General features: G+C 42.3%; 1 protein-coding gene across 2 annotated transcripts in view; it reads left to right on the top strand.

Moving 5' to 3' along the window:
- Positions 1-14,431, top strand: part of LOC133583227 (metabotropic glutamate receptor 4-like) — a 476,432-nt gene extending 462,001 nt beyond the window's left edge. For both annotated transcript variants that reach the window (XM_061937371.1, XM_061937363.1), the window contains 2 exons: positions 4,550-4,796; positions 11,783-14,431. In XM_061937371.1, the coding sequence (XP_061793355.1) occupies positions 4,550-4,796; positions 11,783-11,832 (297 nt within the window). In that variant the 3' untranslated portion in view covers positions 11,833-14,431. The remainder of the gene's footprint in view (positions 1-4,549; positions 4,797-11,782) is intronic.
- Positions 14,432-15,990: the final 1,559 nt, after the last annotated feature.

Here is a 15,990-nt window from a genome sequence, read left to right as displayed (position 1 = left end):
AATACCCTGAGTAAACTGCCTGGGTTGGCATTGGAATTGGGTAAATCGGTCAAGAAATGTAAAAGTAGTTACAATTTAGGGAATAGGTGTGACGGGAAATGGAAAACCAGGAAATAAGTTTCTTATTGGTTGTTTGAATGTCCTGGCTAAGAGGAACAGTCTGATGAAGGTTTGATGGTTGAAACCGGATGAAAAATGTGGAAGAAATAGTCAAAAGAAAAAAGGGGTAAAACTGTGGTATTTAAATGTGTGAATTCCTGGAAATCAGAGACATTTTGGAACCAGGGAAACACGTTGGCTTGAATGTCCAGGAAGAGTGGAGCGTGTGGATGGTGGAACAATTCGAACCGGGTGGGAAATGTGGCAGTTGTAGGCTTTGAATTTGGAGTGTCAGGCAAAGCGGGTATTGTGTGGGCTATAGGACGTAGCACAAATACCCTGAGTAAACTGACTGGGTTGGCATTGCAATTTTTTCTAAATCGGTCAAGAAATGTAAAAAAGTAGTAACAATTTTGAGAATTGGTGTTACGGGAAATGGAAATACCAGGAAAACCAAGAAGTTTTTGGAGAAATATGTTTCTGAGCAGATTTTGAATGTCCTGACTAAGTGGACCGCTCTGATGAAGGAACAGTTGAAACCGGATGTAAAATATTGAAGTAGTCAAAAAAAACGGTTACAAACTGTGGTATCTACATGCGGGAATTCCTGGTAATCAGGGACATTTTGGAACCAGGAAATTTTTTGTCTGAATGTCCAGGGTGAGTGTAATGTGTGGATGGTGGAACAGATGAAACCGGATGAAAAATGTGGAAGATGTAGTCAAAACATAAAGGGGTAAAAACTGTGGAATTTAAATGTGGGAATTCCTGGTAATCAGAGAATGTCCAGGGTGAGTGAAGCGTGTGGATAATGGAACGGTTCAAATCGGATGAGAAATGTGGGATATAAAGAGGTTTGTATATTGGCCATGGGGTAAAAGTTCCTGGTAATTCCAGGAAAATATATTTGGCTTGAAATTCCAGGGAGAGTGGAGTGTTTGGATGCTGAAACGATTTGAATTGGATGCTGTGGGAGTTGAAGGTAAAAAGCGCTAATAAAGTCCAATCCATTTACTTTGCAAATGTATATTAATTTTAAGTGGAAATCCCTGGAAATTTGAAAAAGTCGGGCAAAGCGGGTATTTTGTGGACAACGTTACGTAGCACAAATACCTGACTCTGATGATGGAACAGTTGAAACCGGATGACATGTGGAAGAAATAGTCAAAAGTAAAAAGGGGTGAAAACAGTGGTACTTACATGTGGGAATTCCTGGTAATCAGGGACATTTTGAAATAAGAAAACATTTTGGCTAAATATCCAGGGTAAGTGTGGATGGTGTAACGGTTGAAACCGGCTGCAAAATGTGGAAAAAGTAGTCAAAAGAAAAAAGGGGCAAAAACAGTGGTACTTACATGCAGGAATTCCTGGTAATCAGGGACATTTTGGAACCAGAAAACATTTTGGCTGAACGTCCAGGGTGAGTGTGGATGGTGGAACGATGGAAACCGGATGCAACATTTGGAGGAAGTAGTCAAAAGAAAAAGGGGTAAAACTGTGGAATTTAAATGTGGGAATTCCTGGTAATCAGGGACATTTTGGAACAAGAAAACATTTTGTCTGAATGTCCAGGGTGAGTGTAGCGTGTGGATGGTGGAACAGTTGAAACCGGATGCACAATGTGGAAGAAGTAGTCAAAAGAAAAAAGGGGTAAAAACTGTGGTATCTACATGTGTGAATTCCTGGTAATCAGGGACATTTTGGAACCAGAAAACATTTTGTCTGAATGTCCAGGGTGAGTGTAGCGTGTGGATGGTGGAATGGTTGAAACTGGATGCAAAATGTGGAAGAAGGAGTCAAAAGGAAAAACGGGGTAAAAACAGGGGTATTTACATGCAGAAATTCCTGGTAATCAGGGAATTTTCTTAACCAGGAAACATTTCGTCTGAATGTCCAGGGTGAGTGTGGATGGTGGAACGGTTAAAATCGGATGCAAAATGTGGAAGAAGGAGTCAAACGAGGTAAAAAAAGGGTAAAAAGGGTGGTATTTACATGCGGGAATTCCTGGTAATCAGGGACATTTTGGAACCAGAGAACATTTTGGCTGAGTGTCCAGCATGAGTGTGGATGGTGGAACGGTTGAAACTGGATGCAAAATGTGGAAGAAGGAGTCAAAAGGAAAAACGGGGTAAAAACTGTGGAATTTAAATGTGGAAATTCCTGGTAATCAAGTACATTTTGGAACCAGGAAACATTTTGTCTGAATGTCCAAGGTGAGTGTAGCGTGTGGATGGTGGAACAGTTGAAACTTAAAGAGAAATGTGGAAGAAGTCATCAAAAGAAAAAAGGGGTAAAACTGTAGAATTTAAATATGGGAATTCCTGGTAATCAGGGACATTTTGGAACCAGAAAACATTTTGTCTGAATATCCAGGGTGAGTGTGGATGGTGGAACAGTTGAAACCAGATGCAAAATGTGGAATAAGTATTCAAAAGAAAAAAGGGGTAAAAACAGTGGTATTTACATGTGGGAATTCCTGGTAATCAGGGACATTTTGGAACAAGAAAACATGTTGGCTAAATATCCAGGGTAAGTGTGGATGGTGTAACGGTTGAAACCGGATGCAAAATGTGGAAAAAGTAGTCAAAAAAAAAAGGGGGTAAAAACTGTGGTATTTACATGCAGGAATTCCTGGTAATCAGGGACATTTTGGAACAAGAAAACATGTTGGCTAAATATCCAGGGTAAGTGTGGATGGTGTAACGGTTGAAACCGGCTGCAAAATGTGGAAAAAGTAGTCAAAAAAAAAAAGGGGTAAAAACTGTGGTATTTACATGCAGGAATTCCTGGTAATCAGGGACATTTTGGAACCAGAAAACATTTTGTCTGAATGTCCAAGGTGAGTGTAGCGTGTGGATGGTGGAACAGTTGAAACCTGGTGAGAAATGTGGAAGAAGTCTTCAAAAGAAAAAAGGGGTAAAACTGTAGAATTTAAATGTGGGAATTCCTGGTAATCAGGGACATTTTGGAACCAGAAAACATTTTGTCTGAATATCCAGGGTGAGTGTGGATGGTGGAACAGTTGAAACCGGATGCAAAATGTGGAAGAAGTAGTCAAAAGAAAAAAGGGGTAAAAACAGTGGTATTTACATGTGGGAATTCCTGGTAATCAGGGACATTCTGGAACCAGAAAACATTTTGTCTGAATATCCAGGGTGAGTGTGGATGGTGGAACAGTTGAAACCTGATGAGAAATGTGGAAGAAGTCTTCAAAAGAAAAAAGGGGTAAAACTGTGGAATTTAAATGTGGGAATTCCTGGTAATCAGGGACATTTTGGAACCAGAAAACATTTTGACTGAATGTCCAGGGTGAGTGTGGATGTTGGAACTGTTGAAACCGGATGCACAAAGTGGAAGAAGTAGTCAAAAGAAAAAAGGGGTAAAAACTGTGGTATCTACATGTGTGAATTCCTGGTAATCAGGGACATTTTGGAACCACAAAACATTTTGGCTGAATGTCCAGGGTGAGTGTGGATGGTGGAACAGTTGAAACCGGATGCAAAATGTGGAAGAAGTAGTCAAAAGAAAAAAGGGGTAAAAACAGTGGTATTTACATGTGGGAATTCCTGGTAATCAGGGACATTTTGGAACCAGAAAACATTTTGGCTAAATATCCAGGGTAAGTGTGGATGGTGTAACAGTTGAAACCGGCTGCAAAATGTGGAAAAAGTAGTCAAAAGAAAAAAGGGGTAAAAACAGTGGTATTTACATGCAGGAATTCCTGGTAATCAGGGACATTTTGGAACCAAAAAACATTTTGGCTGAATGTCCAGGGTGAGTGTGGATGGTAAAACGGTTGCAATTGGATGCAAAATGTGGAAGAAAGAGTCAAAAGAAAAACGGGGTAAAAACTGTGGTATTTACATGCGGGAATTCCTGGTAATCAGGGACATTTTGAAACCAGGAAAAAATTGGGGAATTGTTCAAGTTTGAAAATGGGCCCTTTCATTTTAAAGGGGCAACATTTCCCAAAGATGAAACTTGTCGATGAATCTTCAGAAGACAGGAGGAGGAGCAGTGTTGACAACGCTGTGGATTCTCCTTTAATGCTACAAAGCACTCAACATTTGTGTGTGGCTTTCTTTACTCGGAGCCTGAGCAGGAAGTGCATGGGACACTTCAGTAAGTAAGAATAGTTGTAGTTATATTGTAAAAGTTACAAACGTCACTTGGAGTGATGAATAAACGTTATGGACATGTACACTTCAGTTGAAGGTATTTTCCATGCATTGTTGAACAGTCACTGGCTGCACTAACAACCATCACACACAGCAGCTGCCACACTAACATACACAAGGTCCAAGAGCCGGAGGTCTAACATGTGTGTGTGTGTGTGTGTGTGTGTGTGTGTGTGTGTGTGTGTGTGTGTGTGTGTGTGTGTGTGTGTGTGTGTGTGTGTGTGTGTGTGCGCGTGTGTGTGCGTGTGTGTGTGTGTGTGTTCCCCGTGCAGATGTACATCCAGACCACCACGCTGACCATCTCGGTCAGCCTGAGCGCCTCCGTGTCCCTTGGCCTGCTCTACATGCCCAAGGTCTACGTGGTGCTCTTCCACCCGGAGCAGAATGTGCTCAAGCGCACACGCAGCCTGAAGGCCGTGGTCACGGCCGCCACTATGTCCAACAAGTTCAGCCCCAAGGCCGGACTCAGACCCAACGGAGAGGCCAAGACCGAGCTGTGCGAAAGCTTGGAGACACAAAGTAAGAACTTGAACGGTAATGACTCGCAACTTGGTCTTCCATATATATATATATATATATATATATATATATATATATATATATATATATATATGTATATATATATATAGTGCTTTTTATCCACTATATATGTATATATATATATATATATATATATATATATATATATATATATATATATATATATATATATATATATATATATATATGTCTTAATAAGGTTATCCAATCTCAATCATCAGGAGATTTTCTCCTGATGATTGAGGGAACCCCTCATGAAACAGGCCTGTAGAGATGAAGTAGTCTTGTGATTTTTTTTTTCTCCCACACATACATATATATATATATATATAGTTTTTATTTGGGGTATCCCGTGGGACAGGTTGTGGACGTGGATAAAGTGCACAATAACTCTTCTTGGTGAGCACACAATCAGAGACAGATGTGTAGGAACACCACTAATTAGCATTAAAGGTATAGAAACACAAAATGGTGCGTTAAAAAAAAACCCCAAAAAAAAAACGTATTAAACGCATAAATTACTGCAGCAACGCTAGATTCTGAACATGACACTTTCACAACACTGTTGTGGGAGACTTAGGGAAAATATGGGACCTTAAAACATTTTTTTTAATGAAAATACCAAACACATCCAACATATATTTAAACGAGTATTTGGCAAACTAGTCGTTTTTCAAAGGAAATGGAAAAGTCGATCAAACCTCGTCAATGCTGATGTGTCAAAGTGCAAATTTGATCTTTTCCTATTTGTCTCATAGCCACCAAGGAGGTGATGCCTTCAGGGGGTGTTGGTACAATAAGTTTTGTAGCCACCAAGGAGGTGATGCCTTCAGGGGGTGTTGGTACAATAAGTGTTGATACTACCAAGGAGGTGATGCCTTCAGGGGGAGTTGGTACAATAAGTTTTGATACAACCAAGGAGGTGATGCCTTCATGGGGTGCTGGTACTACACGTTTTGTAGCCACCAAGGAGGTGGTACCTTCAGGGGGTGTTTATACAATATGTTTTGTTGCCACCAAGGAGGTGATGCCTTCAGGGGGTGTTGGTACAATAAGTTGTGTAGCCACCAAGGAGGTGATGCCTTCAGGGGGTGTTGGTACAATACTTTCTGTAGCCACCAAGGAGGTGATACCTTTAGGGGTTGTAGGTACAATAAGTTGTGTAGCCACCAAGGAGGTAATGCCTTCAGGGGTTTTGGTACAATACATTTTGTAGCTACCAAGAAGGTGATGCCTTCAGGGGGTGTTGGTACAATCAGTTTTGAAGCCACCAAGGAGGTGATGCCTTCAGGGGGTGTTGGTACAATCAGTTTTGTCGCCACCAAGGAGGTGATGCCTTCAGGGGGTGTTGGTACAATACATTATGTAGCTACCAATGAGGTGATGCCTTCAGGGGGTGTTAGTCCAATCAGTTTTGAAGCCACAAAGGAGGTGATGCCTTCAGGGGGTGTTTGGACAATACGTTTTGTAGCCACCAAGGAGGAGATGCCTTCAGGGGGTGTTGGTACAATACATTTTGTAGCTACCAAGGAGGTGATGCCTTCAGGGGGTGTTGGTACAATAATTTTTGTAGCCTCCAAGGAGGTGATGCCTTCAGTGGGTGTTTGTACAATACCTTTTGTAGTCACCAAGGAGGTGATGCCTTCAGGGGGTGTTGGTATAATATGTTTTGTAGCCACCAAGGAGGTGATGCCTTCAGGGGGTGTTGGTACAATAATTTTTGTAGCTACCAAGGAGGTGATACCTTCAGGGGGTGTTGGTACAATAAGTTTTGTAGCCACCAAGGAGGTGATGCCTTCAGGTGGTGTTGGTACAATAAGTTTTGTAGCCACCAAGGAGGTGATGCCTTCAGGGGGTGTTGGTACAATACGGCTGTAGCCACAATGTAGGTGATGCCTTCAGGGGGTGTTGGTACAATATGTTTTGTAGCTACCAAGGAGGTGATGCCTTCAGGGGGTGTTGGTACAATAAGTTTTGTAGCCACCAAGCAGGTGATGCCTTCAGGTGATGTTGGTACAATACGTTTTGTAGCCACCAAAGAGGTGATGCCTTCAGGGGGTGTTGGTACAATAAGTTTTGTAGCCACCAAGGAGATGATGCCTCCAGGTGGTGATGGTACAATCAGTTTTGTAGCCACCAAGGAGGTGATGCCTTCAGGGGGTTTTGGTACAATACGTCTGTAGCCACCAAGTAGGTGATGCCTTCAGAGGGTGTTGGTACAATAAGTTTTGTAGCCACCAAGGAGGTGATGCCTTCAGGTGGTGATGGTACAATCAGTTTTGTAGCCACCAAGGAGTCGATGCCTTCAGGGGTTTTTGGTACAATACGTCTGTAGCCACCAAGTAGGTGATGGTACAATAAGTTTTGTAGCCACCAAGGAGGTGATGCCTTCAGGGGGTGTTGGTACAATACGGCTGTAGCCACAAAGTAGGTGATGCCTTCAGGGGGTGTTGGTACAATATGTTTTGTAGCTACCAAGGAGGTGATGCCTTCAGGGGGTGTTGGTACAATAAGTTTTGTAGCCACCAAGCAGGTGATGCCTTCAGGTGATGTTGGTACAATACGTTTTGTAGCCACCAAAGAGGTGATGCCTTCAGGGGGTGTTGGTACAATAAGTTTTGTAGCCACCAAGGAGATGATGCCTTCAGGTGGTGATGGTACAATCAGTTTTGTAGCCACCAAGGAGGTGATGCCTTCAGGGGGTTTTGGTACAATACGTCTGTAGCCACCAAGTAGGTGATGCCTTCAGAGGGTGTTGGTACAATAAGTTTTGTAGCCACCAAGGAGGTGATGCCTTCAGGTGGTGATGGTACAATCAGTTTTGTAGCCACCAAGGAGTGGATGCCTTCAGGGGTTTTTGGTACAATACGTCTGTAGCCACCAAGTAGGTGATGCCTTCAGGGGGTGTTGGTACAATAAGTTTTGTAGCCACCAAGGAGGTGATGCCTTCAGGTGATGTTGGTACAATACGTTTTGTAGCCACCAAGGAGGTGATGTCTTCAGGGGGTGTTAGTACAATAAGTTTTGTAGCCACCAAGGAGGTGATGCCTTCAGGGGGTGTTGGTACAATCAGTTTTGTAGCCACCAAGGAGGTGATGCCTTCAGGTGGTGATGGTACAATCAGTTTTGTAGCCACCAAGGAGGTGATGCCTTCAGGGGGTTTTGGTACAATACGTCTGTAGCCACCAAGTAGGTAATGCCTTCAGGGGGTGTTGGTACAATAAGTTTTGTAGCCACCAAGGAGGTGATGCCTTCAGGTGATGTTGGTACAATACGTTTTGTAGCCACCAAGGAGGTGATGCCTTCAGGGGGTGTTGGTACAATAAGTTTTTTAGCCACCAAGGAGGTGATGCCTTCAGGGGGTGTTGGTACAATCACTTTTGTAGCCACCAAGAAGGTGATGCCTTCAGGGGGTGTTGGTACAATAAGTATTGGAGACACCAAGGAGGTGATGCCTTCAGGGGATGTTTGTACAATATGTTTTTTAGCCACCAAAGAGGTGATGCCTTCAAGGGGTGTTGGTAAAATCATTCTGTAGCCACCAAGGAGGTGATGCCTTCAGGGGGTGTTGGTACAATAAGTATTGTAGCCACCAAGGAGGTGATGCCTTCAGGGGGTGTTGGTACAATAAGTTTTGTAGCCACCAAGGAGGTGATGCCTTCAGGTGGTGATGGTACAATCAGTTTTGTAGCCACCAAGGAGGTGATGCCTTCAGGGGGTTTTGGTACAATACGTCTGTAGCCACCAAGGTGGTGATGCTTTCAGGGGATGTTTGTACAATATGTTTTGTAGCCACCAAAGAGGTGATGCTTTCAGGGGGTGTTGGTAAAATCAGTTCTGTAGCCACCAAGGAGGTGATGCCTTCAGGGGGTGTTGGTACAATAAGTATTGTAGCCACCAAGGAGGTGATGCCTTCAGGGGGTGTTGGTACAATAAGTTTTGTAGCCACCAAGGAGGTGATGCCTTCAGGGGGTGTTGGTACAATCAGTTCTGTAGCCACCAAGGAGGTGATGCCTTCAGGGGTTGTAGGTACAATAAGTGTCAGGAAGGCCCAGGGATGCATGACCGATCACCAGCAGCAAAGTATACCAGGGGATTGTTGTGTTCAGGGGCTGTTGGCTGCATGGCTATTTGAATACGCGGCCATTCGTCACTGTCAGGGTTAGGGTGGAGATTTGGCTTGATAGAAAATAACATTTCTAGTCGGGGGCTGGATGTGCTGGCAAATGTGTCATGGTTTATCTGCTCTACCTCAGCAAATCAGCTCGTCTGGGGAGACCAGCAGGACAGCTAATGTTGGGGGAAGGGGGGTTGAGTTGGTGGCGATGGGCTTGACGGAACATGTATTTGTAACACAAACCTTCAGTTGGGCTCACATTTCCTATTCCAGACAGGCTAAAAAGTGAGGGAAAGGTATATATATATATATATATATATATATATATATATATATATATATATATATATATATATATATATATATATATATATATATATATATATATATATATATATATATATATATATATATATATTTATATATATATATATATATTTATACACATATATATATATATATATATATATATATAAATTATACATATATATATATATATATATATATATATATATATATATATATATATATATATATATATATATATATATATATATATAGTCAAGGCTTCTGTGGTATATCTGTTTTACAGTGCTCAATACCGGGGTAAAGCAGAATATACATTAGGTCAGTTAAAAACACGAGAGGCTATATCATCCCTACAAGCGTGTTTCACAGGTTTCCTTGCTCGTCAGGGGATTTTTATTATTTATGTATTTATTTCTTTATTAACTATTTATTTTATTAAATAAAAATCCCCTGACAAGCAGGGAAACCTGCAAAACAGGCTTGTAGGGATGATATAGCCTCTCGTGTTTTTTCCTGACCTAATTGTATATATATATATATATATATATATATATATATATATATATATATATATATACACACTATATTGCCAAAAGTATTTGGCCACCCGCCTTGACTCACATGTGAACTTGAAGTGCCATCCCCTTCCTAACCCATAGGGTTCAATATGATGTGGCTCCACCTTTTGCAGCTATTACAGCTTCAACTCTTCTGGGAAAGGCTGTCCACAAGGTTGCGGAGTGTGTTAATAGGAATTTTCAACCATTCTTCCAAAAGCGCATTGGTGAGGTCACACACTGATGTTCTATCGGGTTCAGGTCAGGACTCTGTGCAGGCCAGTCAAGTTCATCCACACCAGACTCTGTCATCCATGTCTTTATGGACCTTGCTTTGTGCAGTCATGTTGGAAGAGGAAGGGACTCGTTTCAAACTGTTCCCACAATGTTGGGAGCATGGACTTGTCCAAAATGTTTTGGTATCCTGGAGAATTTAAAGTTGCCTTCACTGGAACTAAAGGGCTAAAACAACCCCACACCATAATTCCTCCTCTACCAAATTTCACACTCGGCACAATGCGGTCCGAAATGTAGTGTTCTCCTCGCAACCTCCAAACCCAGACTGGTCCATCAGATTGCCAGATGGAAAAGCGTGATTCATCAGTCCAGAGAAGGCGTCTCCACTGCTCTAGAGTCCAGTGGTGATGTCCTTTACAACACCGCATCCCACGTTTTGCATTGGACTTGGTGATGTATGGCTTAGACGCAGCTGTTCGGCCGTGGAAACCCCGTCGAATGAAGCTCTGTGCGTACTGTACGTGGGTTAATTGGAAGGTCACATGAAGTTTGGAACTGACTGTGCAGAAAGTCTTTGCACTATGCGTTTCAGCATCCGTTGAACCCCTCTCTGTGTCAGGTGCAAACACTGTTGACATCTATTAATCAGACAAGAAGCAAGGAATCAATCAGAGACAGAGTTCAATTTAGCTCAGGAGGAGACACATGTTTTGGGCTGTACTCTAGTTACAGATCCAAACTACGTTCTAAAGAAAAGCCTGTGCGCCTCCTCCATTTATTAGGAACTGGCCCTATTACATCACGGTGACTGAGGGAAGGGGGTAATCTCGACAACTCCAGTAAGACACAATATATGGTTATACAAAAATGAAAATATGTTGATAATTGGTGATATCGCCCAGTCTCTGCTTTGTCTGGTCTTGGAACCAAATATTTGGCCTTGGCTGCCAGCAGGCCGAGTCTGGACACAACACTGATAAAGAGGCTAGCAATATTTCGGATTGCTAGCTCTGCACAAATTGACAATACTTTATAGTATGGCCCTTAAGCATAAAGTTATGATGATAATACATACATAATTATTCTAACATTTCCCTCCTGTTTATCACATAACTTCCCCAGAATCTTCTTATCCCCAATAACTTCTTCTTGCGATTTTCAGTTAATAGTTCATTTCTTTAGGGCAAAGTTATGTCTACACTCAGAGTTCAACATCATCATATTTAAAAAAAAAAAAATATATATATATATATATATATATATATATATACTGTGTGGAGTTTGCATGTTCTCCCCGTGACTGCGTGGGTTCCCTCCGGGTACTCCGGCTTCCTACCACCTTCAAAGACATGCACCTGGGGATAGGTTGATTGGCAACACTAAATTGGCCCTAGTGTGTGAATGTGAGTGTGAATGTTGTCTGTCTATCTGTGTTGGCCCTGCGATGAGGTGGCGACTTGTCCAGGGTGTACACCGCCTTCCGCCCGATTGTAGCTGAGATAGGCTCCAGCGCCCCCCGCGATCCCAAAGGGAATAAGTGGTAGAAAATGGATGGATGGATATATATATGTCAGTTTACCACTTGGTGGCTGAGTTGCTGTTGTTCCCCAAACTCTTCCATTTTCTTATAATAAGGCCAACAGTTGACTTTGGAATATTTCGGAGAAATGGGTAGCCAAGTTATTTTAACCCAATGTAGCAAAAAGTTTGACCCCCCCACTTCTTGTCTCATTGCTGTGTTGCAGGTTTCTCCACCAAGCAGACGTACATCAGCTACAGCAACCACGCCATCTAACGGACACCTTCAGCTCCACCTTATATTCTCTTTACTTCAGGATTTCTGCCTGATCCACTTCAGGAGTGTTCCAAAAAAAAAAAAAAAAAGCCAAAAATGAACGTGGGGATGAAGGGGAATGCTCTCCAAAAGCGGCGAGGAGAAACCACTGGGATGCACTCCAGGGGACGCAGAAAGGCTTGTAAGGAAAAAAAAACACTGCATGACAGAGGAGGTTTTTTTTTCTTAATGTGTCATGTGGATCAGAGATCTGACATACGTGGAGGTGTCGTCCATGTCGTCTTTTGCATCACCAACACCCGAGAAGTCCACACCAAAAAGACTTAGGGAGGGGGTAGAAAACCAAAAAAAAAAAAAAGATGGCTCCCTGTGTCCTGACCAAGTCTATGATAGACCGGCTTTGGTTTGGTTCTGGACTGCCGGTCAGATGCTACATTTTTGTGCATGATCACGTCTTGTTGTTGTTGACAAAACAAAAAAAAAGAAAAATATCTATATTTGGAATGCATTTTACCTGTTTGGGCCTCTTGTGCGTTTCTCTGAATGGTGACGATGTAGTGACGTGTTGCCACCCCCCCAACCCCCCAAAGAGGGCGCCACTGCCATCAAACCCACCTGTTGGGGCCCACCTACCTTCATCCCCCACCGTGGCCTGGATGTAGAGCCTCCCGTCCCCTGCCAGCAGCCATTCCCCCCGGACACACCCCGGAGGATTTAAGAGGACGTACGCCCTTGGGAGCCATACCCCCTGAAGGTGATATCTATATATCCCTCATCCCTTAGAGCGGTCATTACTCCAGGCGGGCTCCGTGTCCTTCCCCGGCGTGATAAGGGTACGGCTTTTGAAGATATATTTACAAACCCCAAAAGCAGTGAAGTTTGTCACGTTGTGTAAATGGTAAATAATCCTGTTCAATTTATATTCAATTGAAAAGACTGCAAATACTTTGTTATTTTTTGCAAATATTAGCTCATTTGGAATTTGATGCCTGCAACATGTTTCAAAAAAAGCTGGCACAAGTGGCAAAAAAGAGTGAGAAAGTTGAGGAATTGCTCGTCAAAGACTTATTTGGAACATCCCACAGGTGAACAGGCTAATTGGGAACAGGTGGGTGCCATGATTGGGTATAAAAGTAGATTCCATGAAATGCTCAGTCATTCACAAACAAAGACGGGGCGAGGGTCACCACTTTGTCAACGAATGCCTGAGCAAATTGTTTAGGAACAACATTTCTCAACCACCTATCGCAAGGAATTTAGGGATTTCACCATCTACGCTCCGTAATATCATCAAAAGGTTCAGAGAATCTGGAGAAATTGCTGCACGTAAGCGGCAAGGCCGAAAACCAACATTGAATGCCCGTGGCCTTCGATCCCTCAGGCGGTACTGCTTTAAAAAACGACATCGGTGTGTAAAGGATATCACCACATGGGCTCAGGAACACTTCAGAAAACAACTCTCAGTAACTACAGTTGGTCGCTACATCTGTAAATGCAAGTTCAAACTCAACTGTGCAAAGCCATTTATCAACAACACCCAGAAACGCCATCAGCTTCGCTGGGCCCGAGCTCATCTAATAATGGACTGATGTAAATTGGAAAAGTGTTCTGTGGTCTGACGAGTCCACATTTCAGATTGTTTTTGGAAACTGTGGACCAAAGAGGAAAAGAACCATCCGGACTGTTCTATGGTGAAAGTGTAAAAGGCAGCATGTGTGATGGTATGGAGGTGTATTAGTGGCCAAGACATGGGTAACTTACACATCTGTGAAGGCACCATTAATGCTGAAAGGTACATACAGCTTTTGGAGGCATCCAAGCAACGTTATCATGGACGCCCCTGCTTATTTCAGCAAGACGATGCCAAGCCAGGTGTTACAACAGCGTGATTTCATAGTAAAAGAGTGCGGGTACTAGACTGGCCTGTCTGTAGTCCAAATGTGTGAGGGCTAAAATATGAGAAGGGAGACTGTTGAACAACTTAAGCTGTACATCAAGCAAGAATGGGAAATAATTCCACTTCAAAAATGTGTCTCCTCAGTTCCCAAACCTTTACTGAGTGTTGTTAAAAGGAAAGGCCATGTAACACAGTGGTGAACATGCCATTAAATTCTAAGTTAATGATTATTTGCAAGAAAATATCTTGTCTTTGCAGTCTATTCAATTGAATGTAAGTTGAAAATGATTTGTTGTATTCTCTTTTTATTTACCATTTACACAACCTGACAACTTCACTGCTTTGGGGGTTTTGTCCATGAAGTCTCTGGGTGAAGTCTTGCTGACTTCACGTTCCTTCAAAGCCGTGACGTGTGTCCGGGGAGCCATTTTGTGTCGTGAGTTCACCGCTGCTGACGTCTGTGTGGGAGGGTCGGGTGTGCTGACTAAATTACGTGTGATTCAATAGATTGGTGACGTCCGCTTTCTGTCCCCACATAATCCAAAAAGAAGATGTACACAACGTTAACAGTGCCTGGCTTATCAGATGTACGTCTTTGTAAAAAGAAAACAAACAAACAAAAAAAATCTTACGAAGTGTGTGAAGCATGTTTATTTTTTTGATACCAAATTTTATTTCTATTAAAATGTTTCAAACTCTCAATTACTGTGCTTCTTTTTTCTCTTTTAAAACACTTTGTGGTCTCCATAATGTGTCATGAAGGCTCTTTGTTCAAAATGTTGCCTAGATCTTGCTGCCAAGACCTTCAGAGTCTTGAAGCTAAGTCTTTAAATAGAACCCCCCTTTAGACCAGTTGATCTGCCGTCTCTTTTTTGCTTTGCCCCCCTCTCCTGCCTCAGGTGATCAGGTGACCACAGATGAGGGCTGCTGACTGGTCTCCACTCAAGATGATCCCCTGCTGGTCCCACTATGGACTGGATTCTCACACTATTATGTTAGATCCACTATGGACTGGACTCTCACACTATTATGTTAGATCCACTATGGACTGGACTCTCACTATTATGTTAGATCCACTATGGACTGGACTCTCACACTATTATGTTAGATCCACTATGGACTGGACTTTCACTATTATGTTAGATCCACTATGGACTGGACTCTCACACTATTAACAAGATCCACTATGGACTGGACTCTCACACTATTATGTTAGATCCACTATGGACTGGACTCTCACACTATTATGTTAAATCCACTATGGACTGGACTCTCACAATATCATGTTAGATCCACTAGACTGGACTCTCACACTATTTTGTTAGATCCACTATGGACTGGACTCTCATTATTATGTTAGATCCACTATGGACTGGACTCTCACTATTATGTTAGATCCACTATGGACTGGACTCTCACACTATTATGTTAGATCCACTATGGACTGGACTCTCACAATATTATGTTAGATCCACTATGGACTGGACTCTCACACTATTATGTTAGATCCACTATGGATTGGACTCTCACACTATTATGTTAGATCCACTATGGACTGGACTCTCACTATTATATTAGATCCACTATGGACTGGACTCTAGCACTATTATGTTAGATCCACTATGGACTGGACTCTCACACTATTATGTTAGATCCACTATGGACTGGACTCTCACACTATTATGTTAGATCCACTATGGACTGGACTCTCACTATTATGTTAGATCCACTATGGACTGGACTCTCACACTATTATGTTAGATCCACTATGGACTGGACTCTCAAAATATTTTGTTAGATCCACTATGGACTGGACTCTCACAATATTATGTTAGATCCACTATGGACTGGACTCACACTATTATGTTAGATCCACTATGGACTGGACTCTCACACTATTATGTTAGATCCACTATGGACTGGACTCTCACTATTATGTTAGATCCACTATGGACTGGACTCTCACACTATTATGTTAGATCCACTATGGACTGGACTCTCACTATTATGGTAGATCCACTATGGACTGGACTCTCACACTATTATGTTAGATCCACTATTGACTGGACTCTCACACTATTATGTTAGATCCACTATGGACTGGACTCTCACACTAATATGTTAGATCCACTATGGACTGGACTCTCACTATTATGTTAGATCCACTATGGACTGGACTCTCACACTATTATGTTAGATCAACTATGGACTGGACCCTCACACTATTATGTTAGATCCACTATGGACTGGACTCTCACAAT

The sequence above is a fragment of the Nerophis lumbriciformis genome, linkage group LG03, assembly GCF_033978685.3.
Source record: "Nerophis lumbriciformis linkage group LG03, RoL_Nlum_v2.1, whole genome shotgun sequence".
NCBI lineage: Eukaryota > Metazoa > Chordata > Actinopteri > Syngnathiformes > Syngnathidae > Nerophis > Nerophis lumbriciformis.
Note: the sequence above shows the minus strand (reverse complement) of the source record. Positions and strands in the feature narration are given on the sequence as shown.